Consider the following 25,938-nt stretch of genomic DNA (forward strand, 5'->3'; position numbering starts at 1 on the left):
GGCCAGCTGGATGTCTTTGGGCATGATGGTGACCCTCTTGGCGTGGATGGCGCACAGGTTGGTGTCCTCGAAGAGCCCCACCAGGTAAGCCTCGCTGGCCTCCTGCAGAGCCATGACGGCCGAGCTCTGGAAGCGCAGGTCGGTCTTGAAGTCCTGAGCGATCTCCCTGACCAGGCGCTGGAAGGGCAGCTTGCGGATCAGCAGCTCGGTGGATTTCTGGTAGCGACGGATCTCTCGGAGAGCCACGGTACCGGGCCTGTAACGGTGGGGCTTCTTGACTCCGCCGGTGGCCGGGGCGCTCTTACGGGCAGCCTTGGTGGCCAGCTGCTTCCTGGGAGCTTTGCCTCCGGTGGATTTACGGGCGGTCTGCTTGGTTCGGGCCATTTCTTCGACTGTTTGCTCTGAACAAGACAAATGTGGAGCAGAGAGCGGAGCCGCTGCTCTTAAACCGGGGGAGCAGCTGGGACACGGTGACGCTGCAGCTCAGCTCCGCCTGGAGGAGCGAGTCCCGCCTGAATCTCCGCTGCTTATTGGACAAGAGACTTTTGAAAATGTCCCCAACACCCGGAGCGGGCCGCCCTCTGCTGCTGGTTGGTCTGATGGGAACCGGGCCGCCCTCTGCTGCTGGTTGGTCTGACGGACGGGCCGCCATCTGCTGCTGTTGGTCTGGCAGACGGCCGCCCTCTGCTGCTGGTTGGTCTGACGGGAACCGGGCCGCCCTCTGCTGCTGGTTGGTCTGGCAGGAACCGTCCGGGTCCCGCGCTCTGCGGGGACGTATAAAGGAGGCTTTGGTCGGTTGGAGCCACATTTTCTCAGAGCAACGTCTGTAGAAAAAGACCCAAGTCAACATGTCAGGCCGCGGAAAGACCGGTGGAAAAGCCAGAGCGAAGGCCAAGACCCGCTCGTCCAGAGCCGGACTCCAGTTCCCCGTGGGTCGTGTCCACAGGCTGCTGCGTAAAGGCAACTACGCGGAGCGCGTCGGCGCCGGAGCTCCCGTGTACCTGGCGGCTGTCCTGGAGTATCTGACCGCTGAGATCCTGGAGCTGGCTGGAAACGCTGCCCGCGACAACAAGAAGACCAGGATCATCCCCCGTCACCTGCAGCTGGCTGTCCGCAACGACGAGGAGCTCAACAAGCTGCTGGGCGGAGTCACCATCGCTCAGGGCGGCGTGCTGCCCAACATCCAGGCGGTGCTGCTGCCCAAGAAGACCGAGAAACCCGCCGGCAAGGCCAAGTAAACCGGGACCGGCTCCGACCACCAGCACAAAGGCTCTTTTCAGAGCCACACACACCTCAACTAGAGAACAACTTCCCTTCATATTCTTAAATTCATAGACTTTAAATTACTGTTACAGTTTAGTTAAAACGTAAAATCAACAAGTAGAATTCATTTTATAGAAACTAGTATTTTTATTTTTTTTTTTAGATTCTTCGCGGTTCTCAAACACTATAAGCTGAAGACAACATGGTTTGTTCAGCTGATAAATTATAATACACAAAATGCCACATTCAAACCATGTGATAACACTTAACGTGAAGTTACATTAAACTAACAACAAATAACTAAAATTACTTTTATAGAAACACATTTATTAACCAGGTTACTGTAGAACAATAACATGATTCAGTGTAATCTGAACATATTCTGTTGAATCTTTCTCTTAATGCAGCTGTCACACAAAGTTTTCTACAACACAGTTTACAGATGGTTGATAAAGTGTGAAATTACTTTTCAGTTTTGGTTCAACAGAAACATTTACACTGCTCAAAAAATAAAGGGAACACTAAAATAACACAACCTAGATCTGACTGAATTAAATATTCTTTTATTGTTATTGTTTTCATAGTTGAATGTGCCGTCAACAAAATCACAAAAAATATCAATGGAAACTAAATGTATTAACCCATGGAGGTCTGGATTTGGGGTCACGCTCAAAACTGAAGTGGAAAAACACACTACAGGCTGATCCAACTTTGATGTAATGTCCTTAAAATAAATCAAGTGTGTGTGGCCCCCACGTGTCTGTATGACCTCCCTACAACGCCTGGGCATGCTCCTGATGAGGTGGCAGATGGTCTCCTGAGGGATCTCCTCCCAGACCTGGACTAAAGCATCTGCCAACTCTTGGACAGTCTGTGGTGAACGTGGTGTTGGTGGATGGAGCTCTGGACACTACGCTGACAGACACAGCAAACCTTCTTGCCACAGCTCGCATTGATGTGGGTTGTAGACTCCGTCTCATGCTACCACTAGAGTGAAAGAACCGCTAGCATTCAAAAGTGACCAAAACATCAGCCAGAAAGCAAAAGAACTGAGAAGTGGTCTCTGGTCACTACCTGCAGAACCACCCCTTTATTGGGGGTGTCTTGCTAATTGCCTATAATTTCCATTTGCACAACAGCATGTGAAGCTGATTGTCAATCAGTGTGGCTTCCTAAGTGAGCAGCTTGATTACTCAGAAGTGTGATTGACTTGGAGTTAGATTGTGTTGTTTATTTTTTGAGCAGTGTATAAAATCAAACTAAAGAAACTGGACAAAAATGATGAAGCCACAGAAAAGACTGAAAATCCTTTGACCACAGAGACTTATTCAACTGCTGTGTGTCTGTAACGAACATCACAGATGTCTTCACAACTATTTAATGGGAGAAGTTGAATCACTGGACTGTTTGGTGTCATGGTGTTTACCACACTGAACATGAAGCACAGCAGACGAAGACTTAGGACCCAGGGTTCATCTCAAGACTGCCAAGACTTTGTGGAGCAAAACGTTCTGTCCAGTGTCAGAAAGCTTGGTCTCAGTGTGACGGGATAATAAAGGAAAACACGGGTAGAAACGGCCGAATCAGGGGAATATTGTGAAGCGACTAACTCCTATTGAACATGTGTGGAAAGAGCTGAAACATGCGACGGGAGAAGACGCTGAGACAACAAGGAGGGAAACAAAACACCTGTGGACAGGTGAAGACGTCTCAGTGAGAGTGAGAGAAACCGGTGGAGGGATGAGCAACAAAATATGAAGTTAAGGAAACCATCGTTTATATCCAGGACCGTTTACTTTATTTTATTAAATGAAAAGTCAAAAGTAATGTTTGATTTTCATGATTGAACTTCAATTTTCATTGATTATTATTTGGACCAGTTTTGTCCTGGTGTGTAATTTTCTCTGTGAGCTGAAGTGAGAGGTGTGTGTCTTTAGAGAAGGAGTGTGTGGCTCTGAAAAGAGCCTTTTGGAGTGGAGCAGCTTTGCTGTGAGCTGCTCACTTCTTCTTGGCCGCTGTCTTCTTGAGCGGAGCTTTCTTGGCAGCAGCAGCAGGAGCCTTCTTGGGGCTCTTGGTGGCCTTCTTGGGGCTCTTGGCGGCCTTCTTGGGGCTCTTGGCGGCCTTCTTGGGGCTCTTGGTGGGCTTCTTGGGGGTCTTGGCTTTGGGTTTCTTGGCCGCTGCGGGTTTCTTGACCTTCTTCGGGGACTTGCTGGCGGCTGCCGGCTTCTTCGCTGCCGCAGCTTTGGTCTTCTTAGCGGCGGCGGCTTTGGCCGGTTTCTTGGCGGCGGGCTTCTTGGCTTTAGGAGCGGCGGCGGCGGGTTTGCGTGCCGGCTTCTTGGGCTTGGTGTCCGCCTTCTTGTTGATCTTGAAGGAGCCGGAGGCTCCGACGCCCTTGGTCTGGAGCAGAGTCCCCTTCAGCACCAGGCTCTTGATGGCGGTCTTGACGCGGGCTCTGTTCTTGTCCACGTCGTAGCCTCCGGCAGCCAGAGCCTTCTTGAGGGCGGAAGCAGACACGCCGCTCCGCTCCTTGGACGCGGACACGGCCTTAACGATCAGCTCGCCCACGCTGGGACCAGTCTTCTTGGGCTTGGTGGCCTTCTTCTTGGCGGCTTTGGCCGGAGCGGCGGCCGGAGCTGCAGCTGGAGCTTCTTCTGCCATTTTGTCTGCGAGTCGTTTCACTTGGAGTGTGGAGAATCCCGGAGCAGTAGGCGGCACTTAAACACAGCATGAGGACCGTGGAGACTCAGCCGCTCCGGGGCTCCTCGGTGCGCCGTGAACACCGGGACTCTGTGTTTTCTCTGCACCGATCAAACCCAGAAAAAGCCCCGTGGGAGCGGACACGAGGGCGGAAAGTGAGCGGAGCTGACAGCGGACATGCGGGTCTTCATATTCGGCTCGTGTCGAGTCTGAAGTTCGCTGCATTTTGTCGGTGCAGCCTCCAAACGTCCCCGTGTTCCGCGTCCTGACGAGCGCTCCTCTGCTCATTTCTCTCCTCAAAGGACTTGAAACGGATCCAGAATCCACCAGAACCGGTTCCTCCGCTGCTCCACATGTTTGTTCGGGGACTGAAAGTCAAATCAACCGTCTGCTGATGATCCTGTTGTAGTGAAGTGAAGATGTTCTGGTCGCAGCAAACACACTGATGAGGATCATGGTGGAGTTCAGTCAGACTGAAAACAGGTTGGAATGAAAAGTGTTGTTCTAGATAAAGAATAAACTGGAACACGTTGTTTGTAGAATGACTGATATTTTCAGATCTAACGATCTAAATAAGAAGTTACAGTGTCACACAGATCAATGTATCATCACGGTGAAGGAGTTCAGTCGGTCAGTGATTTACTTATGGAAACCTGCAGACAGCAGAATTAAAGAGGCTGTAGAGTCATTTAAGAAGAACTGCTCATTTAAAAATACATCTATTTAATATGAAATCAATAAAATGTTGCTGGGCCTAAAACTATTTCGTAATATTTATTATTGAAGATTAAAATTAATCCAAGAAGGAAATGATTTTGATAGAAAAGATCCACATTAACACAAATACAGCAAATCCTCAATACAGAAAACTCAGTATATATACAGAATATATGAGATAATTATATAATATTATAATTATGGACCAGGAATTGTACAGTTTGATGGTCACAGGTAGAAAGGATCTCCTGTGGTTCTCTGGAGAACTTAATGTTGATCAGTCTCTGGCTGAACTCTGAGCGATTGTCCAGGATTGAGAGGAGTGTGAAACAATCCAATCACTTTTTAAACAGCTATTACTTTTAACTCTTTAGTTGTAAATATGTATTTATTACACGTTATCCAGCCACGTTACAGCGATAGTTCTTTTCAATTCATTTCAGTTTTATTTGTATAGCACCAAATCACAACAGAAGTCATCTCAAGGGACTTTACAGTGTTTAAGAACTTATAAAATATAACTGTACACAGAATTATACAGAAAAACAACCCCTCTGAGCAGCATCAGTGGAGAGGAAACACTCAGATCCAGGCTCAGGGTGGGCGGCCATCTCCTTTTTAACAAGTCTTTCAAGAACAATACAAATATTTACATTTGAACTTTATAATAAATGTACAACAACATCTGTAGATGTGCAAAACAACAGTATAATTATTATTATGATTAAACAGCTCCATCATGTGCAGAATACTGAGGGAGAACATGTGGAGATGTTCCAACTCATAATCACAATACAAGGGGATCAACAAGGTATTTTATTATTATTATAAAACCAGATGTATGATGGTCATAAATCAAACTGTAATAGTAAAGATAATTTCATTATTGTTGCTGTTACTGGTAAGATAATTAATAACACTGATGTTATATTTGTAATTAGATGGGTCTTTGTACAGTAAATGTAGATTCGTGTTTTTGAAACTTTAATATTTAACCAGGACGGTTAATGAAAACCTCAAACAGCCACAGAGACAATAGAAGAATTGACCTGTTGTAAGAAGCAACATAATGAGTGTGTGGTTAAAATGTGTTGAAGCCGATGAAGCTGGAGCCTTTGAGTGGAAGATGTGGATGAAATGTGTGGTTTCCAGTGAGCATCAGTAATGATTGATGGATTTAGGATGAGTGATTAAAGAAGATGAGACAGAAAGAGAAGGAGAGGATGAAGAGTGAGTGTTGTTGTTTCCTAACGAGCGTTGGTGACAGTGAAGGAACGTTTGTTGTTAGATGAGGTGTTTGGCTCTGAAAAGAGCCTTTGTGTTGATGGAGCTGCAGCAGCAGTTTACTTGGAGCTGGTGTACTTGGTGACGGCCTTGGTTCCCTCGGACACGGCGTGCTTGGCCAGCTCACCGGGCAGCAGGAGGCGGACCGCGGTCTGGATCTCCCTGGAGGTGATGGTGGAGCGCTTGTTGTAGTGCGCCAGGCGGGAGGCCTCCCCGGCGATCCGCTCGAAGATGTCGCTGACGAACGAGTTCATGATGCCCATGGCCTTGGACGAGATGCCGGTGTCGGGGTGGACCTGCTTCAGGACCTTGTACACGTAGATGGCGTAGCTCTCCTTCCTGGTCCTCCTCTTCTTCTTGCCGCTCTTGGTGACGCTCTTAGAGACGGCTTTCTTGGAGCCCTTCTTCGGTGCTTTCACTGGATCAGGCATTTTGGTTCCTCGGCAGATTCTTCCACGGATGAAGTCAGTGACGCCGTGACGGTGGATTTATAGTCGCTTCATGCAAATACGACTGTGCTGTCGCTCTCACACGATTGGCTGTGCATAGCATGCGACTGAGCATGCGCCAGACAGACACCACAGTTCAATGAGAAGTAAATAAATAAAAAGTTTCTCAAATTTAATTAATTGATTCATTTCATTGAGTTGATTCATGTTTAACTTCTCTGATGTCTTTGGACTTCACACAATAGTATCTTACAGGACACATATTATGAAAAATATATCATTTATATTTACTCATTTGATCTGTAAAGAGAAGCAAATATTTGACATTATACAAGAGTTTATATATATATATATATATATATATATATATATATATATATATATATATATATATATATATATATATATATATATACATAGTTGCAGAAAATCGTCATCCACCAGTACATATTCGATTTGGCATTATTTCCTCTAACCCTTAAGAGAGGAACCACTTTATATGAACTGATGCTGTCCAAACTCATCAACATCAAGTTCTCCAGAGAACTACAGGAGGTTCTTTTCGCCTTTGTCCATTAAACTGTGTAAATCCTTTCTCCTTTTGTAACGAGGTGGGGAACTAATCTCTTATATGACTGGGGAATAATGAGTTCTCTCAGTGAGTGATTCGTTCATTTGTCACGTGACAGCTGTAGCTACGGGCTGTGGACTGAGAAACAAAGTAATGAATGATGTCTGATATCTGACGTTCATTTGGATTTATGGAATCTTAATTAATTACTGGTGTTTGATGCTTGAAGATGCGTGTAGTTATTTTGTGTATATAATGTAAATTATGTTTGTAAATAAATACTTTGGAAAATTAAAAACATGTTAATTGTGTTATTCTCTTCCATAAAATAATTAAATGTAACATTATTAATAACAACATCGATAAGTTTTTCTCGTCCTTTTCCAGCCGTCACAGCTCAGGCTGCAGCAGCAGTTCACTGTTCGTGGATTTGTCAGCTGAACAAACCATGTTGTCTTCACTTTGTAGTGTCTGAGAACCGCGGCCATTTTTACTTCGCCACTAGAGAGCGACACCGAAACCCGCTGTAAAACGAACAAAATGAGTCGTTCAACACAGTTGGACACTCACGGATCTGAGTCAGTTGAAAGAATCGAGTTCCCCTTCTCTAATGATTGATCCCCTTTCATCCTTCGTCCAGATCGTGTTCACTCGTGTCTCCCTGAGTTTCTTCTTGTGTTTGATGGTTGAGACCAACTGTTGTACAACGTGTTTATTGACAGTGAGTGTTCTGTAGAGAACTAAAGGAACCTGTTAAAGGAAGCAGCTCTGTCGATGTTGTGAGCGGCTCTGAAAAGAGCCTTTGGTTGTAGTTGGAGTCCAGGAGCAGGTTTAACCTCCGAAGCCGTACAGAGTGCGGCCCTGTCTCTTGAGGGCGTAGACCACGTCCATGGCGGTCACCGTCTTCCTCTTAGCGTGCTCGGTGTAGGTGACGGCATCACGGATGACGTTCTCCAGGAACACCTTGAGCACCCCGCGGGTCTCCTCGTAGATGAGACCGGAGATGCGCTTGACTCCGCCGCGACGAGCCAGACGTCGGATGGCGGGTTTGGTGATTCCCTGGATGTTGTCCCGGAGAACTTTCCGGTGCCGCTTGGCGCCTCCTTTCCCGAGTCCCTTCCCGCCTTTGCCTCTTCCACTCATCGTTCACTGATCTTCTTCGTCGGATCAAAGTCGGATCTGGAGCTCGGAGTCCGACTGGGGCTTTTTACTGCTGCTCTGCGGACGTGATAGAGGACAGGAGGCGGAGCTCCAGCAGCGGTTGAAGCTTCTTTCTCTTCTTTTCTTTGTTTCGACATAAACTGATGTTTCTCTGAGTTTCTCTGAAGTTCTGTTTATTTCAAAGATACAATCACATTTAATTCGACTCAGACAAATATCACACACAAGTTTCACGAAGAAATTCTTGATACAATGTTGCTGAAGTTTGGTTAAAGTGAAAAAATAAAAGTCTTCATTTGTTTCCATGCGCATTCTGTACTTTCAAAGTAAAAGGTTAAAGATTAGACTTTACCACATACTAACAGACAATAATATTAATCCCTAATTTACTGTTTGTCTAATTCAGTCTACAAATAGTTTTTTGACAGATGTGTGATTTCTTCTTGTGGCCTGCAGTGATCACCTGGGACCAGGTGCGAGTTGACCATGGGAAGGAATTTTACCTGACACGCAGGAGACTGCAGGAGATGCTGTCACATCATGGCTTCAATCAGCAGAGGCCACCTTATTGACAGACTTCATCCACAAGAGATTTCAGTACTATGAACAAAAGAACTGAAACTCTTCTACTACCACGTACATGCTTTTAGTACATTTAAGACATGTTTTTTGATCACTCAGAACCACACAGTTGGAAGGCTTTGGCCTGAGATCAACAACCAAGTCAACTGCCCACTGAAAACAGCCCTACTCCAGCTGATGGACCAGGAGGAGATGAATATGGGGGTCAACCTTGTAAGATGCTGTGTGTCCAACCTCACCAGCTGTGCCACATTGGTCTTGAAAGTGTGGCAGAATCGTGAAACGCTCACAGAATTCCAGATTAAAACGTGAATCCGATTATAGTGCTGAATGTTTTAATTTTGATACTAACACCTGCAGACCAAATCACTTAGCAGAACCTGGGTATAAAGGACAGATTTCTCCAGAGCCCTCGAAGCTGCAGACCTTTTCAGACAGCATTTGGGATGTGCACTTACACCATATTCAACTTTTGGAGCTGATCCTTTCACAACAGAACAGGAGCTAAGAGCTAACCCTAACCCTAACCCCAGAACAGAGAATGATTTAGCTGACATACATGCTGACATTTGACAGTTGTTTTTCAGGGCTGTAAACAGTGACTTTACACCATACAAAGAAGCTCTATTCTCTCTCAAAATAATTATATACGTACAGACGTACTCCTCTGTGAAAACTTATTTCAGCACAGAGCATGCAGCTGTTAGACCAGTGATTTTTATCAGACCATTGTTGGCCTTCCTACATCTGGCACATTGTGGGGAGGTCTCTAACCATGGTTCCACACGACTTGCAGCCAATGATGCTTCTGCAGCATTGTGAGAGCACTGGCTCCTCGTTGATGTCTGCAAATGTAAATTTGAAAAGTGTTATCCACGGCTGGAACAGAGTTCACAGTGTCTGTTCCAGGTCTGTCTCACAGCAGTTGTTTAGAAGCAGCATATTCATATATAGGGTTAAACTTTGGTGATTCTTGTAGGTTTTGCACAACAACAACACATTTCACCCCTCCCTTACACTAATCAAGATGGAAAGTGTTATTTTCATAGTTAGAATTCAGATCAGGGATAACTGCAGCTGAATGTACACGAGTATGTAGCTCTGTCTGCGTATTACGACGTCTCTAAACAGAAACTGCTGAGCAGAGAGTCGAATGTGGTTTAACAATGTTTTTACAATTAACAATGTGGATTCATTTCACATTTTAAGTGCTTAAAATGTCATTAAATTGTATTGATTTGTAGTGTAACTAGTAGCTGAATTCTGTCCATACTCATACAAACCACACAGCTAAATCCTTCCTTGATGGTCTGTAGCTTGGGAGCAGTAAGCATCATTCTCAGGATAACTGTGAGATCAGTGAGCTCTCTGATTGTTGCTGTAACAGCTGGAAGACTTTGAGATACCATCACCAGCTCTCTGGTCTCCAGAGACAGTGGTGTCAACATCTTTCCAGCTGCTACACACAAACAGGGGAAATAAACAGTTAAAGTCGCTTTGGATAAAAGCGTCTGATAAATGACAAAATGTAAATGTTAATGTAAGATAAAGCTATATTAAAAGAAGCTAATGTCCTAAAACTAAAAACTATGCTTCTGGCATGAGGTGTATTACACCATCATCACCATCACCACCAGGTGTAATACTGTGATTGCCTTGAACTGCATTGCTCTGTGCATCTGTTAAAATGATGGGGTTGTAATTGCCAATGGCATCTTGCACTTTTCCTACTATTCCCTGAAGAGTAGCCTCACGGTCTAGGAATGGTTCTTCATTAAGTTCATTGTAAGTGTTGTTGTTGATCCAGTTATTATATTATCATAGTTTATTATGTATATTTATGTTTCTCTTCTTGATATTTTGGCTTTTCGTTGTTTTCTCCCCGTTTCTGCTAAATTGGACCAATTAAGATTAATTGATCGCTGTTAACCTGCACTTCTTCCAGACTGTATTTCACAGCTCTTTACTTTAATACATATATTCTGTATTTATGGTTGAGTTGTCATTTGTACTAATAACAGGCAGCATTTGTTATTGACAGGATGGATTTAGTGGAGTTATAAAATACTAAAACGAACAGTTTTAATAGATTTCTTCTCTTTCTCTGATGTGTAAGTATGAGATGAGTTAAATGTTTGAAGTTGATCCAATTGTGGACATTTGGAGCTGTAAGAAAGGTAGATGATAAAAATGAGGAACAGAAGTGGATCTTTAGTTCCAGGTGAGTGGCTCTGAAAAGAGCCTTTGTGCTGGTTGGTGTGGAGCGGAGTCCTTAAGCTCGCTCTCCGCGGATGCGTCGGGCCAGCTGGATGTCTTTGGGCATGATGGTGACCCTCTTGGCGTGGATGGCGCACAGGTTGGTGTCCTCGAAGAGCCCCACCAGGTAAGCCTCGCTGGCCTCCTGCAGAGCCATGACGGCCGAGCTCTGGAAGCGCAGGTCGGTCTTGAAGTCCTGAGCGATCTCCCTGACCAGGCGCTGGAAGGGCAGCTTGCGGATCAGCAGCTCGGTGGATTTCTGGTAGCGACGGATCTCTCGGAGAGCCACGGTACCGGGCCTGTAACGGTGGGGCTTCTTGACTCCGCCGGTGGCCGGGGCGCTCTTACGGGCAGCCTTGGTGGCCAGCTGCTTCCTGGGAGCTTTGCCTCCGGTGGATTTACGGGCGGTCTGCTTGGTTCGGGCCATTTCTTCGACTGTTTGCTCTGAACAAGACAAATGTGGAGCAGAGAGCGGAGCCGCTGCTCTTAAACCGGGGGAGCAGCTGGGACACGGTGACGCTGCAGCTCAGCTCCGCCTGGAGGAGCGAGTCCCGCCTGAATCTCCGCTGCTTATTGGACAAGAGACTTTTGAAAATGTCCCCAACACCCGGAGCGGGCCGCCCTCTGCTGCTGGTTGGTCTGACGGGGACCGGGCCGCCCTCTGCTGCTGGTTGGTCTGACGGGGACCGGGCCGCCCTCTGCTGCTGGTTGGTCTGACGGGGACCGGGCCGCCCTCTGCTGCTGGTTGGTCTGACGGGGACCGGGCCGCCCTCTGCTGCTGGTTGGTCTGGCAGGAACCGGGCCGCCCTCTGCTGCTGGTTGGTCTGGCAGGAACCGTCCGGGTCCCGCGCTCTGCGGGGACGTATAAAGCAGGCTTTGGTTTGTTGGAGCCACATTTTCTCAGAACAACGTCTGTAGAAAAAGACCCAAGTCAACATGTCAGGCCGCGGAAAGACCGGTGGAAAAGCCAGAGCGAAGGCCAAGACCCGCTCGTCCAGAGCCGGACTCCAGTTCCCCGTGGGTCGTGTCCACAGGCTGCTGCGTAAAGGCAACTACGCGGAGCGCGTCGGCGCCGGAGCTCCCGTGTACCTGGCGGCTGTCCTGGAGTATCTGACCGCTGAGATCCTGGAGCTGGCTGGAAACGCTGCCCGCGACAACAAGAAGACCAGGATCATCCCCCGTCACCTGCAGCTGGCTGTCCGCAACGACGAGGAGCTCAACAAGCTGCTGGGCGGAGTCACCATCGCTCAGGGCGGCGTGCTGCCCAACATCCAGGCGGTGCTGCTGCCCAAGAAGACCGAGAAACCCGCCGGCAAGGCCAAGTAAACCGGGACCGGCTCCGACCACCAACACAAAGGCTCTTTTCAGAGCCACACACACCTCAACTAGAGAACAACTTCCCTTCATATTCTTAAATTCATAGATTTTAAATTACTGTTACAGTTTAGTTAAAACGTAAAATCAACAAGTAGAATTAATTTTATAGGAACTAGTATTTATTTTAGATATTTATTAGAGATGGGAAATTCGATTCTTTTAACTGACTCACATCTTTAACTCTCTGATGGTAAATTGAATGAGTCATTTTATTCATTTTACAGCAGTTTATCTGTAGTCGTTGTAAAAATGGCCGCGGTGCTCAAACACTATTAACTGAAGACAACAGCCCGAGCTGCCTTTCATGTGACAGCTGGTGGAGGACAAGTGAAAGTAAAACTCATTTTGACAATTACTTTTAAAGCAAAGGTAACATTAAGTTCCCTAAGATGTTGACATGGTGCATTTATTGTGTCCAAAACGTGACGTTATTATATTTGTTATTAATATTTTAATAGAAGGTTGGTTTTACTCTGTTTTGTGGGAACCAACCTTCATCTGCTAGAAAAGGTAAAGGTCAAATATCAACCATATATACCGTTTGCTTATAATCAAGATGAAGTAAAGTTTAATCTCTTTTACATAATAAAAACATACATAACATTAAATTGTTTGTGGACATAAAATGGCCAAAAAAGAGTCAACCAGACCCACATACGCTGGCTGAGTAACAAAAATATCACCACACTAGGAGGAAATTAAACAAATCTAATCAAAAATACAGATCCTCAAACCCTTAAATTGCAGATTACAGCTAGTAATATAGAATATAATCAATTAATACATTTCATGTCTTTATTATCAGTGCTGGAAGTAATCGCATCTTGTACTTCACTAATGAAAAATTACTGTGAACATGAACAAAGCTTCCATAAGATATAATAAAGACTAATTTAAAACTGTTCAAATGAAAACATACAACAAACAAAAAACGTATATGTTCTTCATTGTCAACCATCACTGGTTTCTAACGGCCGGACTGGAGCCGCTGATCCACAGCTACCGCCTTGGCTGCACCTGTCCCACTGCTGCCATCTGAGTCCAGAAAGGTGAAGTCACACTTGGGGGCGAGGATGCTCAGCTTCTCCTGGAATTCTGTGCTGAAACTACAGGATGTATAAAAGAAGGATTGAGAGATAAGAAAAGAACAAAGGTAAGAGGAGAGAGAAGAGGACAAAAATAAATGTAGGAATAGAAACTAGATAAAGACAAATTACATGTAGACATCTAATAAATTATAATGTCAATGTGTGCTTCATGAATGTAGCTGTAACAGTTCAAACTAAAATGAAGGAAAAGGTAAAAACATCTGAAATTCTCCTTTTGTGTCTGAAGCTGGGGCGTGTTAATGTTTGATTGACAGCAGCTGGAGGGGCGGGTCTGTGTCAACATGTCTGCCGGTTAAAGCAGCTTTAATATTAAACTTTTTGAAATCACAGGCTTTAAAATTCATCTTGATACATTTTTATTCTCACACAGTTTTACTTTCCCTCATGTTCGATTTCAATTTGAAATAGATTTATTAATATATCTGGTAGATATCACTACACAATTCTGTAAATATCTTAGTAAACACGTCATAAATACTTGTATTATAGATTTAATTCTCTTACATGTCTCTCTGAACACGTATATTTTGTGGGACCAATAAAGTTAGATCTTAACTTCTCTCTTACTTGGGGTGCTTTTTGTAGACCGTCCCATCCACCCCCACCGTGATCTTCAGCTGGTCCAGTCCACGGTTCTCCCGGATTCGCTCTGCTACAGCGGCTGTGGCGGCAGCGCAGAGATGTGCAGAACGGGTGGAGACGGTTTTACAAACCAGACGAACCACGTGGACGTCGACCATTTGAAACTCCAGTTTCAAATCAGTCAGAATTTTCTTGGTGTTTTCTAGACCTTTATTCAGCCTGAACCAGAGACACCGAAGTAAAGACAGACGACACGAGGGAACCAGAAACATTTCTATGTTAATGTGGTCATAAAACTCTGTCTGTCTGTCACAGGATCACTAATGTCTTGAAATAAAATGCACTCACTGCTCAATAGCAGAGATGAACTCTGTCTTAAAGCTGTTCTTCTTCTCTAGTTCTGTTGATGTCTGTCCTTTAAACAGCAGATTTTTCTCCGTCAGTTTAATCAGCACCAGTCGGACGATTTCTCCCAAATAAAGGCCACTGATCATCTTCTCAAAGCTGCAGGAGGAAACAAGCACATAGATAAAAATGAGAATAAATGTGGACATTTACATATAAAACTAGTTCCAAAAATGATCAGTGACATATCAACTGTTAATGTGTGAAAACAGAAGCTCTTCTGCACGCTGTCTTTATTTCCTGTTTATTTCTTGTTGTCCCCTTTTCATTTCAGGTACATCCCTCCTCCTGCATGTCTCCGATTCTCAGTCTCACCTCATCTCATTAACCCTCACCTGTTTCACCTGCGTCTCATTGTCTCCTCCTCACCACTACATAAGCCACTTTACTACTTCCCTGTCAGTCCATCATCTTCCCTTAAGGAATCACTGCCGCCTTGATCTGAACCTGTTCAACATGTTTCCTTGAAAAACTCTGAATTTGATTCCTGAACACTGTATGTTTGACTATTTTCCTGCAGCTGATCTCAGTTTCTACCTTTTGCCATTTTGTTTGGATCCTGTTGCTAACCTGTCATTAAAAGAGACGTTCACAACTTCAGCCTGAAAATTAATATGATGTTGATGAACAACAAATTTCCAACTTGGTGATGTTAAATATGTAAAATAATATAAGTGTTTATTAATTTAATATTATTTTCAGTTTGAATAATAAATCTGGGCTGAGACATTTTCCAAATGATCATCTTACATGTGGACACCAGGACTGTCTGATTTCTCGTCCACCATCTTGTCACACTCGGTCTGGATGTCTTTTAGTGAGCCGTCGTCTCCGAAGCCGCCCCACTCTGTGTTGATGCACATCCTCCCCTCCTCGCCCTCCACATGTTCCACGTTCTTCACTTCCTCCATGTAGCAGGCGTTGGTTCCTGTACCTGCAGAACAAGAAACACAAAAATGTGACTAAAGAATAAAATGAATCAGGGTCTGATTCAGATTTGTGTCTGTTTTTTTCTCGAGGTCTTTATTCATTAACGTCTTTTGTTACCTATGATCAAGCCGATCTCACAGTTCGGGTCCTGGTAGCTGCAGCTCAGCATCGTGCTGACAGTGTCATTCACCACTGCAACTTGGCCTATGTTGAAGTCCTGCCGAGAGAAAGAGACAAACAGTAATGTGTATGTCCTTTGTATTTCTAATCTCAAGATAAAAAAGCAGTAGTTATGTACTCAAAGTATTACTAATACAAAAGTACCTCTGTCGAATGTTTGTCAGTTACTGTTTTCAAATCCAGTTCAACATTGGGATTGATGAACTGGACATTAGCAATATTTAATGTTCAGTTGATGCACAGTCCAGATCTAAGTAACTAGTAACTACGAAAAGTTAAAATATTATATCTTGACATTTTTAATTATTTTCTTTTATCTGACACCACTCGTGTTTTTACTGACCCCCCTTTTGTGAATGGCCTCCTTCAGTAACTCCACCACATCTTTTCCTTCCACTCCAGAGCAGCTGAAGTCTTTAGTCCAGCGAATCAGAAAACACTGTGCAGAGAGAAAATGGACCAAAAACGAAAGATATTTACAACACAGAACGATTTCTGACTTCAGTTACAGAAGTCATTTTAAATTAAAATGTTCTGCAGTGATATTGATTTAAAATTGTAAACTAATAAATAATAAAGCTCAGTAAAGACATTAACTGTGTTTGTGACCTTGTCGATTGCTTCCTGTTTACAGGGGAAGGAGAAGCTGAAACCCAGAGGAAGAGTTTGTCCCATCAGATTCTGATCCTCCAGGAATTTACCAAGACGGCCAGCGATGTAATCGAAGGAACTGTTCAGAGAAAGAGACAAACAGAGGCGGGAAGAACGTCCAAATTAATGTCTCTCAGACTGTTTGGAGTCTATTTTGTACAGCTGAGCACAAATAATTAAAAAATATCCATAAAGATAAAATGTCATACATCTTCTCCAGATCCCTTCCTGATGGCTTCTTTGATGGACTCTGCTTCTTCATGTTTCATCTCCAGCTTTTTCTGTTTCTCGTTCACATGGACAAGTTGCACACGCAAGTTTGTTCCACCAACATCTAATGTCAGGTAGTCGCCTTTTTCTGCCGAGAAGAAAAAAGTTGTTTATTTACAGGGGGGCAGAAATGAATTAATACACATTTAAATCAATATTATAGAAAAAATTATAATTCTAATCTGACTTTTGCAAGTCATTAGGAAACCACTGGTTGGTGGTTATATCTCACAGTAAATTAGAGCTGCCATCAAAATGATTTAGCCCCCGTTGATAATTAGATGTACTGGTTACATTTACATCACCCAGCTGTCAAACACGAACATTTAACATTAAAATAACTCAACAAATGTTACAAGTGGTTTCTCCAAAGTCAACACAAATAAACATAATTTTAAAGCGGGGTTGATTTATTTTGAGTTCAGCTGCAGTTGTTTGTTTGTTTCTTGACTAAGTCAGATCAAGTTATCTGGTTCAGTATCTGCATGTTCAGAAATCTGGTCTCCTAAAGTTCCTCGATATAGTACTATAGTACTAATATTATTATTAAATATCCCAAATAAAAGCATAGTTACCGTTTCCATTTGGTAGGGACCTGACGAATGTGGGCAACATCTTAACAGGGGACGTGTCACCTGTCTGTTTCTTTAAACCTCGAATCAGGTCCTTCTTCAGACGATTAGAAACCACATTCAGCTTCTTTAAAGAGAGATTGAATTTCTGCAGCATCTCCTCCACCTGCTGAGGAACACAAATCTATAATGTTTAACAAGCAGTTCGATAAAATACAGTGCAGATTAATTAATTACTAAAATTGTTCAGCAGATTTAATAAATGAAAAACAGGTGATACTTACCTCACTGAGATTATCGGAAGAGGTGTTTTCATACATTTTAGGTTTCTTAGAACTGTGCGAGCTGTTTTTGACTGAAAAAGGATTTTAAAGAGTTAGTGCAGCTATAGAAAAGCAAACTTTTAGTCACATCTCAACTGGCTGGAATATATAATAACAACTGTTTATAACAACTGGTACCATCTATGAGCACATATTACTTATGTAACTTGTCTTTCATACGGGACGATTAATAACAGTGTGGTGTGTACTTGGAGAGCTGCAGAACATTATTTTTTTAAGTAGTATTCCTGTATTACTGTATTTCCTGCACACAAAGAAAACCAAATAGTTCCATCACCTGTATTCAATGTGTGATCTATAGGAGGGCATTAATATATTCATCTAGAAATGTGTTATTAAATGTAGAGTACATTCTTTCCTTTCCAGAAAGTAAAAGCTTCTTTTAGCACAAAGCTGCAGAGTTCTTTCCACTAAACAGTACATTTTACCAAAACGAAATATTTATTAAATGAAATACTACTATTATAAAAACCTCACACCTTAATATACATACACATTAACATTGAACAAATAAAAGGAAGTCTTACCTTAACCTTGACAGACTGAATGTAGAAACAAGGAGAATAGTTTTTTTTCGAATGAATCAAAAATGTACTGAAATTGTATAAGAGAGATTAAAAAGGATTCTTATTTGAACTGAGAACTGGGTTCAAACGTGAATGAGTGAGATTTTCTCAGAAGTTGATTTTGAACTTCTCAAATGGAACGTCCCCTTCTTAGAAGTAATATGTGCATCTTCATAGGAAGCTATAGTTACAGGAAAATGCATACATGACCTGAGGTAAAGTTTTGTCCAATCAGCAACAATTCAGTACATGTACGGTTAGAGTCTATAGCATAACCACATACAGCTGTGGTTGTGTTGTTTCAAGTCTATGTGTGCCAGCGGGGGTTGGTATGTGTGAACATCTATGTTATATGACCTGAACTGAAGTCAGAAGAATACAGAATATCAGCTTAGCTATGAAAGATGATAAGAAGTATCCAAGTATCAGACTCAGAAAATAAATCTGCATCTCAGTTCCTGATATCTGTGAGAAGATGAGAAGATGAAAAGACAGAGTGATAATGATTCTTTCCATCAGAACAGAGGTCTACAGCTGTACTGTCTCTATACAGTTAAGACGTGGGCCACTTCCCTATTCTGTTTCCTGAACATGCCACATGTACTTCTTTAAAAGTTGTTGAAATGAGGGTGTTAACTAAGGTCTGACTTTAGGAAAAGATGTGACTATGTCTAATGAAGTGTGCCGCTCTCTGTATCAGTGTCTGTGTAAGTTTATTGTTACAAAGCAGAAATTTCTGGCACAACTTCACCTACTGCCAGGGTGCATGGAAGAGAGGAAACAAACTGAAAGGATCACATTTCCAGCAACACTTGCAGATTGTAGATCAACTTTCTAATAATTATCACTCTATGTTGCTTGTTCTGTTTTTTTAAATTCAATGTAATTTTTTTTTGTATAGCACCAACTCACCACAGAAGTCATCTTAAGGCACTTTACAGTGTTTAAGACCATAACAAAATTAAACTGCTTACTGTTTCATATAAAAAACCCAGCAACCCTTGAGCAGCACTAAGCAACAGTGGAAAGGAAAAACTCCCTTTAGAGGAAGAAACTTCCAGCAGAACCAGGCTCATAGTGGGCGGCCATCTGCCTCAACCGGTTGGGGTGAGTGGAAAGAGAAGAGAGAAGAGAACAGCAGGAAACAAAGACAACAACAAGCATCAAGAACATTGGGCAGATGAACTGGATTCTGGAGATGTACAGCTCCAGGCCGAGGATACCTGCAGAAAAGTACAGAGAGAGGGAGACAGAGAGGAGGAAACACAACTAAAAGAGAGAGAAGACACAAAGTTAATGACATGAAATGGTAGAATTAGAGAGGAGAGAGGAGAGGAGCTCAGTTTATCAGTAGAGGTCCCCCAGCAGAATAACCTATATCAGCATAACTAAGAGATGGTTCAGAGTCACCTGATCCATCTCTAACTATAAGCTTTATAAAAAAGGAAAGTTTTAAGTCTAGTCTTAAATGTAGAGAGGGTGTCTGCCTCCATAACCTGAACTGGGAGCTGGTTCCACAGGAGAGGAGCTTGATAGCTAAAGGCTCTGCCTCCCATTCTACATTTGGAAGCTCTAGGAAACACAAGTAAACCTGCAGTTTGAGAGTTCTGCTTGGAAGATATGGAAAATATGGAGTTCTTTCAGATAAGATGGAGCCTGATTATTAAGTGATTTATAAGTGATGAGAAGAATTTTAAATTAAATTCTGGATTTTACAGGGAGCCAATGGAGAGAAGCTAACGTTGGAGAAATATGATCTCTCTTGCTAATTCCAGTCAGAACTCTGGCTGCAGCATTTTGGATTAACTGGAGGCTCTTTAATGAGTTATTGGGACAAACTATTAATAAGGAATTACAATAGTCCAGTCTGGAAGTAACAAATGCATGGACTAGTTTTTCAGCATCACTTTGGGACAGGATGCTCCTAATTTTAGCAATGTTTCTCAGGTGAAAAAAGGCAGTTCTAGAGATTTCTTTGATGTATGAAGTGAAGGAGATATCCTGATCAAAGATAACTCCAAGGTTTCTTACAGTATTACTGGAGGCCAGAACTAAGTAATCAAGGGTGAGAACGTGATTAGACATAGTGTCTCTGAGATTTTTAGGCCCAAACAGTATAACCTCTGTCTTGTCCGGATTTAGGAGAAGGAAACTGGAGGACATCCAGGCCTTTATGTCTTTTAAGCATTCTTGAAGTTTGACTAATTGATTAGTTTCTCCTGGTTTCATAGATAAATATAGCTGGGTATCATCTGCATAACAATGGAAATTTAGACTAAATTTAGAGTGTTTCCTAATAATATTGCCTAAAAGGGGACATATATAAAGTGAAAAGAATAGGTCCAAGCACAGATCCCTGTGGAACTCCATAGCTGACTTTGCTGTGCATGGAAGACTCATCATTAACGTGTACAAACTGAAATCTATCTGATAGATACGATTTAAACCACTCTAGTGCTGTTCCTTTGATTCCAATGACATGTTCCAGTCTGTGTAATAAAATGTTGTGATCTATAGTGTCGAATGCAGCACTAAGATCTAACATGACGAGTATAGAGAGTAGTCCATTGTCTGATGCTAGTAGAAGATCATTAGTAACCTTTACCAGTGCTGTTTCTGTACTATGATGTACTCTAAATCCTGACTGGAAATCTTCATACAAGTTATTGATACACAGGTGGTCGTACAATTGCTTAGAAACTAACTTTTCAAGAATTTTAGAGATAAAGGGCAGATTGGATATTGGTCTATAATTCTCTAAAACCCCTGAGTCCAGAGTAGGCTTTTTGAGCAGGGGCTTGACTACAGCAACCTTAAAAGCCTGTGGTACGTAGCCTATTTGTAAAGATAGATTGATCTGTTCTAATATGGACGCGCTGATCAAAGGTAAGACATCCTTGAGGAGTCTAGTCGGGATGGGATCTAAGAGACATGTTGATGGTTTAGAGGAATTAATTACTGAAATTAATTCAGAATGATCTACAGGGAGGAAGCAGTCTAAGTACGAGCGTGGTCTTACAGATGAATCTAGAGTTGTTGTACAATCCATGCTATATGCAGGGAGGATCTGATCATTTTCTTCTCTAATAGTTGTGATTTTATTTGTAAAGAAATTCATAAAACCATTGCTGCTGAGAGTTGAGGGAATACTAGGCTCAACAGAGCTATGACTCTTTGTCAGCCTGGCTACAGTGCTGAAAAGAAACCTAGGGTTGTTCTTATTTGCCTCTATTAATGAGGAGTAATATGAAGTTCTAGCTTTACGCAGGGCTTTTTTATATATTGTTAAACTATCTTTCCAGGCTAGAATCAGAATCAGAATCAGAATCAGAATCAGCTTTATTGCCAAGTTTTTCAACAAGGAATTTGACTCCGGTTCACTTCGCTCTCAGGTACAGTGTTTTTCAGGAAAGGGGAACATAATATGAAAAACTGTGTGATTATTTACAACATGTAGTGTGCTGTACTGACAAGTGTCTTTGTTGTGCATGTGCAGATGTGCAAAATTACTCGTGTGCATATACGCATATATGGAACTTCTTGTAAACATTATACCCTCAGTCCATATTGTTGTTGACACAATTATTGGTGAGGACCTGTTGTCACTCAGTGTTCAGCAGAGCTACAGCCTGAGGGAAAAAACTGTCTTTGTGACGTGTTGTTTTTGTGTACAGTGCTCTGTACCGTTTTCCTGAGGGGAGGAGTCTGAACAGTCCATTACCGGGGTGTGTGGGGTCTGCAGAGATGTTTTTTCCTCGTTTCCTGACTCTGGACCTGTGTAGGTCCAGGATGGAGGGAAGATCTGCTCCTATGATCCTCTCTGCAGACTGAATTGTCCGTTGCAGTCTGCTCTTGTCCAGTTTGGTGGCTGATCCAAACCAGACAGTGATGGAAGAACAGAGAACAGACTGTATGATGCCTGTGTAGAAGGTGACCAGCAGTTCCTGTGGCAGGTTAAACTTCCTGAGCTGCCTCAGGAAGTACAGCCTCTGCTGGGCCTTCTTCCTGATGGAGTCTATGTGTGAGGACCATTTCAGGTCCCGGGAGATTGTGGAGCCCAGAAATTTGACAGTCTCCACTGTAGGTACTGTGGTGTTGAGAATGGAGATAGGGGGCAGAGTAGGGGGGGACTTCCTGAAGTCCACTATCATCTCCACAGTTTTGAGCGGGTTCAGCTCCAGATGGTTCTGACTGCACCAGTGAGCCAGCTGCTCTACTTCCTGTCTGTATGCAGACTCATCGTTGTTCTGGATCATTCCAATGACCGTGGTGTCATCCGCGTACTTGAGGATCCTCACAGATGGGTCTCCTGAGGTGCAGTCGTTGGTGTAGAGGGAGAACAGTAGTGGGGAGAGTACGCACCCCTGGGGGGCGCCGGTGCTGATGGTTCTGATGCCAGATGTGATACTTCCCAGCCTCACCTGCTGAGTCCTGTCTGTCAAGAAGCTGTTAATCCACTTACAGGTACAGTCAGGCACTGTGAGCTGGGTGAGCTTCTGGTTGAGGATTTCAGGGATGATGGTATTGAAGGCCGAGCTGTAGTCCACATACAGGATCCGGGCGTAGGTGCCTGGGGAGTCAAGATGTTGTAGGATGAGGTGTAGTCCCATGTTGACTGCGTCGTCCTCTGACCTGTTTGCTCTATAGGCGAACTGCAGGGGGTCCAGCAGGGGTCCAGTGATGTCTTTCAGGTAAGTCAGAACCAGTTTTTCAAACGTTTTCATTGCAGCTGAACAAACAGCAACTGGTCTGTAACTGTTTAGTCCAGTGGTGGAGGGTTGCTTGGGGACCGGGATGATGGTGGAGCGTTTGAAGCAGAAGGGGACTTTGCACTGCTCCAGGGAGAGGTTGAAGATTCTGGTGAAGATGGGTGCTAACTCAGTTGCACAGGCTTTCAGACATGATGGTGAGACTTTGTCTGGGCCTGCTGCTTTCCTGGTCTTTTGTTTCAAGAAGAGTTTTTTCACCTCATCTTCACAGGCAAGATTCATCTAAATTGGTGGAACGCCACCTCCTTTCCAACTTATGTGATTTCTGCTTTAAGCTACGGATTTGTGAATTGTACCATGGAACTAACTTCCTCTGACTCACTAGTTTCTTTTTCAGAGGAGCAACAGTATCAAGTATTGTTCCAAGTGAAGCACCAGTACTATTAACAAGATAGTCCACTTGTGCTGGAGTAACGTTGAAATAACTGCCTTCCTCTGTGTTGGTACATGGCTCTGAAATAAAAGATGGAATCAGTTCCTTAAATTTGTCACCGTTTCAGCCTGGCACCAGACCAGCCGGGGAGTTCCCTCAGTTCTCCATCTCACTCTCCCTCTGGACTCCGCCCACCAGCCACTTCTCTCCCTCTGCTCACAGCAATCAGCTGAACATTGGACTCACCTGTGTCCCCTTCTCCTTACAAAACTCTCCTCAGCCCTTTCCCCTCTGGCAGTTTGTTGTCATTCCCCAACCTGTTTCCAGCCTGTGTTTTCCATGCCTGCTCAACCCTGCCTGCTCCTGCTTGTCCTCCTCAGCCCTGTCTGCTTCCCCCGTGGACTCTCTGGACTTCGTTCCCCCCTCTGAACTTTTGGACCTTGTTACCTGTTTCTCCTGTGAGTGTTTTCCTGCCTTTGAGCAGTGGTTTTGTTTTGTACTTTGATTCCTGATTTGTTACTTTGTCCTCCGCCACATTGGTAGTTTTCTGTTGTCACTTTGTTCTCGTGTAAATCCTATTGTTTTATGTTTTATTTATTTTAATATTTTCTTATTAATTATCTTAACAATAACAACAACAATAATGAAAGCACTAAAAGTGCAGAATGAGCAGTCAAATGTCCAGTAAGAACCAGGGCAGCTGTTGTTTTTCTTCTTCTTACTTGTCTGCAAACCGTGCTAAGAAACTGGCAGCCGCCAGCAATTCCCTGAAGAAGGTCAAGAAACCCGCAGCAGCCAAGAGCCCCAAGAAGGCCGCCAAAAAGGCCCCCACTGCTGCTGTGTAGAAACAGCCTTGGAGTCGTTACGCAGAAGGGGAATCAGAGTCTTATTTCATTTGGACAACCTGATTTTTTTTTTTTTTGTCTGATTTTTAATAATAACACAAACGTCGTCAGCGTAAGCCAGGGCCTTCACCCTGAGCGCGTCCACCACATGTGTGCCAGAGATGTGACGGTCATTATTCATCCTGTGGATTAATGGACTGATGGCCAACACGTAGAGAGCCGCGCTCAGAGGGCAGATCTGCTTCACGCCTCTCTGGACCTCGAAGCTGTCTGTTAAAACCCCCGTTAACCTTCACTCTGACTTTGGACTTAACATACAGACATTTAATCATTTGGATGAATGGAAGTGGGAAACCATATGCTTTCAAAACAGCCCAGAGATAATCTCTGGAGATATAGTCAAAGGCTTTTTTTTGATCCAGGCCTAAAATAACGAATCCTTTGCTTTCGTCTTTTTTATTTATAATTTCTCTCAGGATACATAAGTTATCCCACATCACTCGTCCTTTCACTGCACGTTTGTTTTTTGTCTTTGATTTCGTCTAATACATAATTTAATCTGTTCATAATAATTTTGGCTAAAATTTTATAATCTGTATTCATAATGGTTAAATGTCTGTAGTTGTCGACATCGGTCTCATCACCTTTTTTATATAACAAGCACATAACTCCTTCATAAAAACTCTCCCCCATACAGCCAGTCTGCAAACCTTCATTGAACATGGAAGTAAGAAGGTTTAAAACATCGTCATTGAATAACTGGTAAAACTCAGTGGGCAGACCGCCTGGACCGGGACTTTTCCCGGTGTTTAGTTGTTTAATTGATTCTAATACTTGATACTAATACTTTTTTAACATTACCAAGCAAAGAGCTGAAGGAACAGGAGCTGTATGAGGGGAGAGTTTCCAAAAAGGAGTTCACACTGTTGAAATCTGTGTTCATTTCTTTATAAGCGTCCGCACGGAGCTCTCGGATTATCTATCTTTTCATCTTTTACAATTTCACCATCTTTGTTTTTTTTTTATTTAATATATTTACTCTGAATTTGTTGTTGTCCTGATTTCAGTGCGAACGCTATGTTTCCTCTGTCGTCGACTTCTGACAGTTTAGTAATGTTATATAATAGCTCTAAATGATCTAATTTATCAATTTCTGATTTTATACTCGTCATCGTATTTTCCTCCGAATCTGATCTGGATGTCATCTGTTTTAAATTAATATACTTGGTCATTAATTTATCGTAATGAGCATTTTTAAGTTTAATTCTTTACTTTTAAATTTGAAGAAATCTCTCATTCTATGTCTTAATATTTCCCATATTTTAATATCAGATTTAACTAATATGTTTAATTGAGCTATTTTATGAATTTCATCATTTAATTCTGTTATTAGGTCTTTATTATTTAATGTCTGTGTATTTAATCTCCAGAATCCTCTATTTACAGAGGGACTGGAGTGATTCTAGAGGAATCACTCCAGTGATTCTGGAGTGATTCTGGAGTGATTCTAGAGGAGTGCTTCTTTCCAGAGCAAACCTCCACCTTTCCAGCTGTTCCTCTACCTGCTCTCTACTCTCACTGCAAATCACAATGTCATGTGATTCTAGAGGAATCACTCCAGTCCCTACGCACGCTTGGTATCTCTTGTTGATACCAAGAGATGGTCAGAGAAGTCATTTAACAGAGTTGAATAATTATTTACTTTAAAATGTTTGGAGACATAAATTCTGTCGATTCGTGTTTTGGTTTTTGAATCGAATCTTGCGAACTCTGTGCTGGAGGGTCGAACAGCTCTGCACACATCCGTCAACATTGTATCGTGACATGTTTCTTTTAAAAGTTTACCTTCTCGGGACAATTTAAAAGACACAGAACTGCATCTATCATTTTCTTCAGTGACAGTATTAAAATCACCACATAAAATTAAGTTATAACCCACAAATAATAATTCTTTCATACGTTTGAATAATTGCATTTTCTGTGTT

At 42.9% G+C, this 25,938-nt stretch overlaps 6 protein-coding genes across 6 annotated transcripts; 2 read left to right on the forward strand and 4 right to left on the reverse strand.

The window, feature by feature from the left end:
- The first annotated feature begins 835 nt into the window (after positions 1-835).
- LOC113160370 (histone H2A-like) lies at positions 836-1,286 on the forward strand. The gene has a single exon (XM_026357591.1). It carries the CDS (start codon positions 849-851, stop codon positions 1,236-1,238), a length of 390 nt encoding a protein of 129 aa, XP_026213376.1. The 5' UTR covers positions 836-848; the 3' UTR covers positions 1,239-1,286.
- A 1,975-nt stretch (positions 1,287-3,261) lies between these two features.
- LOC113160351 (histone H1-like) lies at positions 3,262-3,956 on the reverse strand. The gene has a single exon (XM_026357572.1). It carries the CDS (start codon positions 3,919-3,921, stop codon positions 3,262-3,264), a length of 660 nt encoding a protein of 219 aa, XP_026213357.1. The 5' UTR covers positions 3,922-3,956.
- Positions 3,957-5,953: 1,997 nt separating this feature from the next.
- LOC113160377 (histone H2B 1/2-like) lies at positions 5,954-6,426 on the reverse strand. Its single transcript, XM_026357599.1, has one exon. The coding sequence runs from the start codon at positions 6,390-6,392 to the stop codon at positions 6,021-6,023; it is 372 nt and encodes a 123-aa protein (XP_026213384.1). The 5' UTR covers positions 6,393-6,426; the 3' UTR covers positions 5,954-6,020.
- Positions 6,427-7,191: 765 nt separating this feature from the next.
- On the reverse strand, positions 7,192-8,325 carry LOC113160386 (histone H4). The gene has a single exon (XM_026357609.2). The coding sequence runs from the start codon at positions 8,122-8,124 to the stop codon at positions 7,813-7,815; it is 312 nt and encodes a 103-aa protein (XP_026213394.1). The 5' UTR covers positions 8,125-8,325; the 3' UTR covers positions 7,192-7,812.
- A 3,574-nt stretch (positions 8,326-11,899) lies between these two features.
- Positions 11,900-12,351, forward strand: LOC113160368 (histone H2A-like). The gene has a single exon (XM_026357588.1). It carries the CDS (start codon positions 11,917-11,919, stop codon positions 12,304-12,306), a length of 390 nt encoding a protein of 129 aa, XP_026213373.1. The 5' UTR covers positions 11,900-11,916; the 3' UTR covers positions 12,307-12,351.
- A 594-nt stretch (positions 12,352-12,945) lies between these two features.
- On the reverse strand, positions 12,946-17,525 carry LOC113160320 (hexokinase-2-like). The gene is made up of 10 exons (XM_026357532.1): positions 17,341-17,525; positions 17,060-17,225; positions 16,424-16,572; positions 16,173-16,293; positions 15,907-16,002; positions 15,501-15,600; positions 15,204-15,387; positions 14,397-14,552; positions 14,034-14,267; positions 12,946-13,463 (listed from the first exon to the last, which is right to left on the reverse strand). The coding sequence occupies exons 3-10, from the start codon at positions 16,474-16,476 to the stop codon at positions 13,325-13,327; spliced, it is 1,083 nt and encodes a 360-aa protein (XP_026213317.1). The 5' UTR covers positions 16,477-16,572; positions 17,060-17,225; positions 17,341-17,525; the 3' UTR covers positions 12,946-13,324.
- Positions 17,526-25,938: the final 8,413 nt, after the last annotated feature.

The sequence above is a fragment of the Anabas testudineus genome, chromosome 10 (genome assembly GCF_900324465.2).
Source record: "Anabas testudineus chromosome 10, fAnaTes1.2, whole genome shotgun sequence".
NCBI lineage: Eukaryota > Metazoa > Chordata > Actinopteri > Anabantiformes > Anabantidae > Anabas > Anabas testudineus.

What these genes read in the sequence shown, in the direction of transcription:
- LOC113160370 (XM_026357591.1), top strand. Translation starts at nt 849, where the DNA reads ATGTCAGGCCGCGGAAAGACCGGTGGAAAAGCCAGAGCGAAGGCCAAG.
- LOC113160351 (XM_026357572.1), bottom strand. Translation starts at nt 3,921, where the DNA reads ATGGCAGAAGAAGCTCCAGCTGCAGCTCCGGCCGCCGCTCCGGCCAAA.
- LOC113160377 (XM_026357599.1), bottom strand. Translation starts at nt 6,392, where the DNA reads ATGCCTGATCCAGTGAAAGCACCGAAGAAGGGCTCCAAGAAAGCCGTC.
- LOC113160386 (XM_026357609.2), bottom strand. Translation starts at nt 8,124, where the DNA reads ATGAGTGGAAGAGGCAAAGGCGGGAAGGGACTCGGGAAAGGAGGCGCC.
- LOC113160368 (XM_026357588.1), top strand. Translation starts at nt 11,917, where the DNA reads ATGTCAGGCCGCGGAAAGACCGGTGGAAAAGCCAGAGCGAAGGCCAAG.
- LOC113160320 (XM_026357532.1), bottom strand. Translation starts at nt 16,476, where the DNA reads ATGAAGAAGCAGAGTCCATCAAAGAAGCCATCAGGAAGGGATCTGGAG. An exon ending in GACAGTCCTGGTGTCCACAT is followed by an intron (nt 14,553 to 15,203) that starts GTAAGATGATCA and finishes TTCCTCCTGCAG; the next exon opens with CTTTGAGAAGATGATCAGTG. An exon ending in GTCTACAAAAAGCACCCCAA is followed by an intron (nt 13,464 to 14,033) that starts GTAAGAGAGAAG and finishes TACATCCTGTAG; the next exon opens with TTTCAGCACAGAATTCCAGG.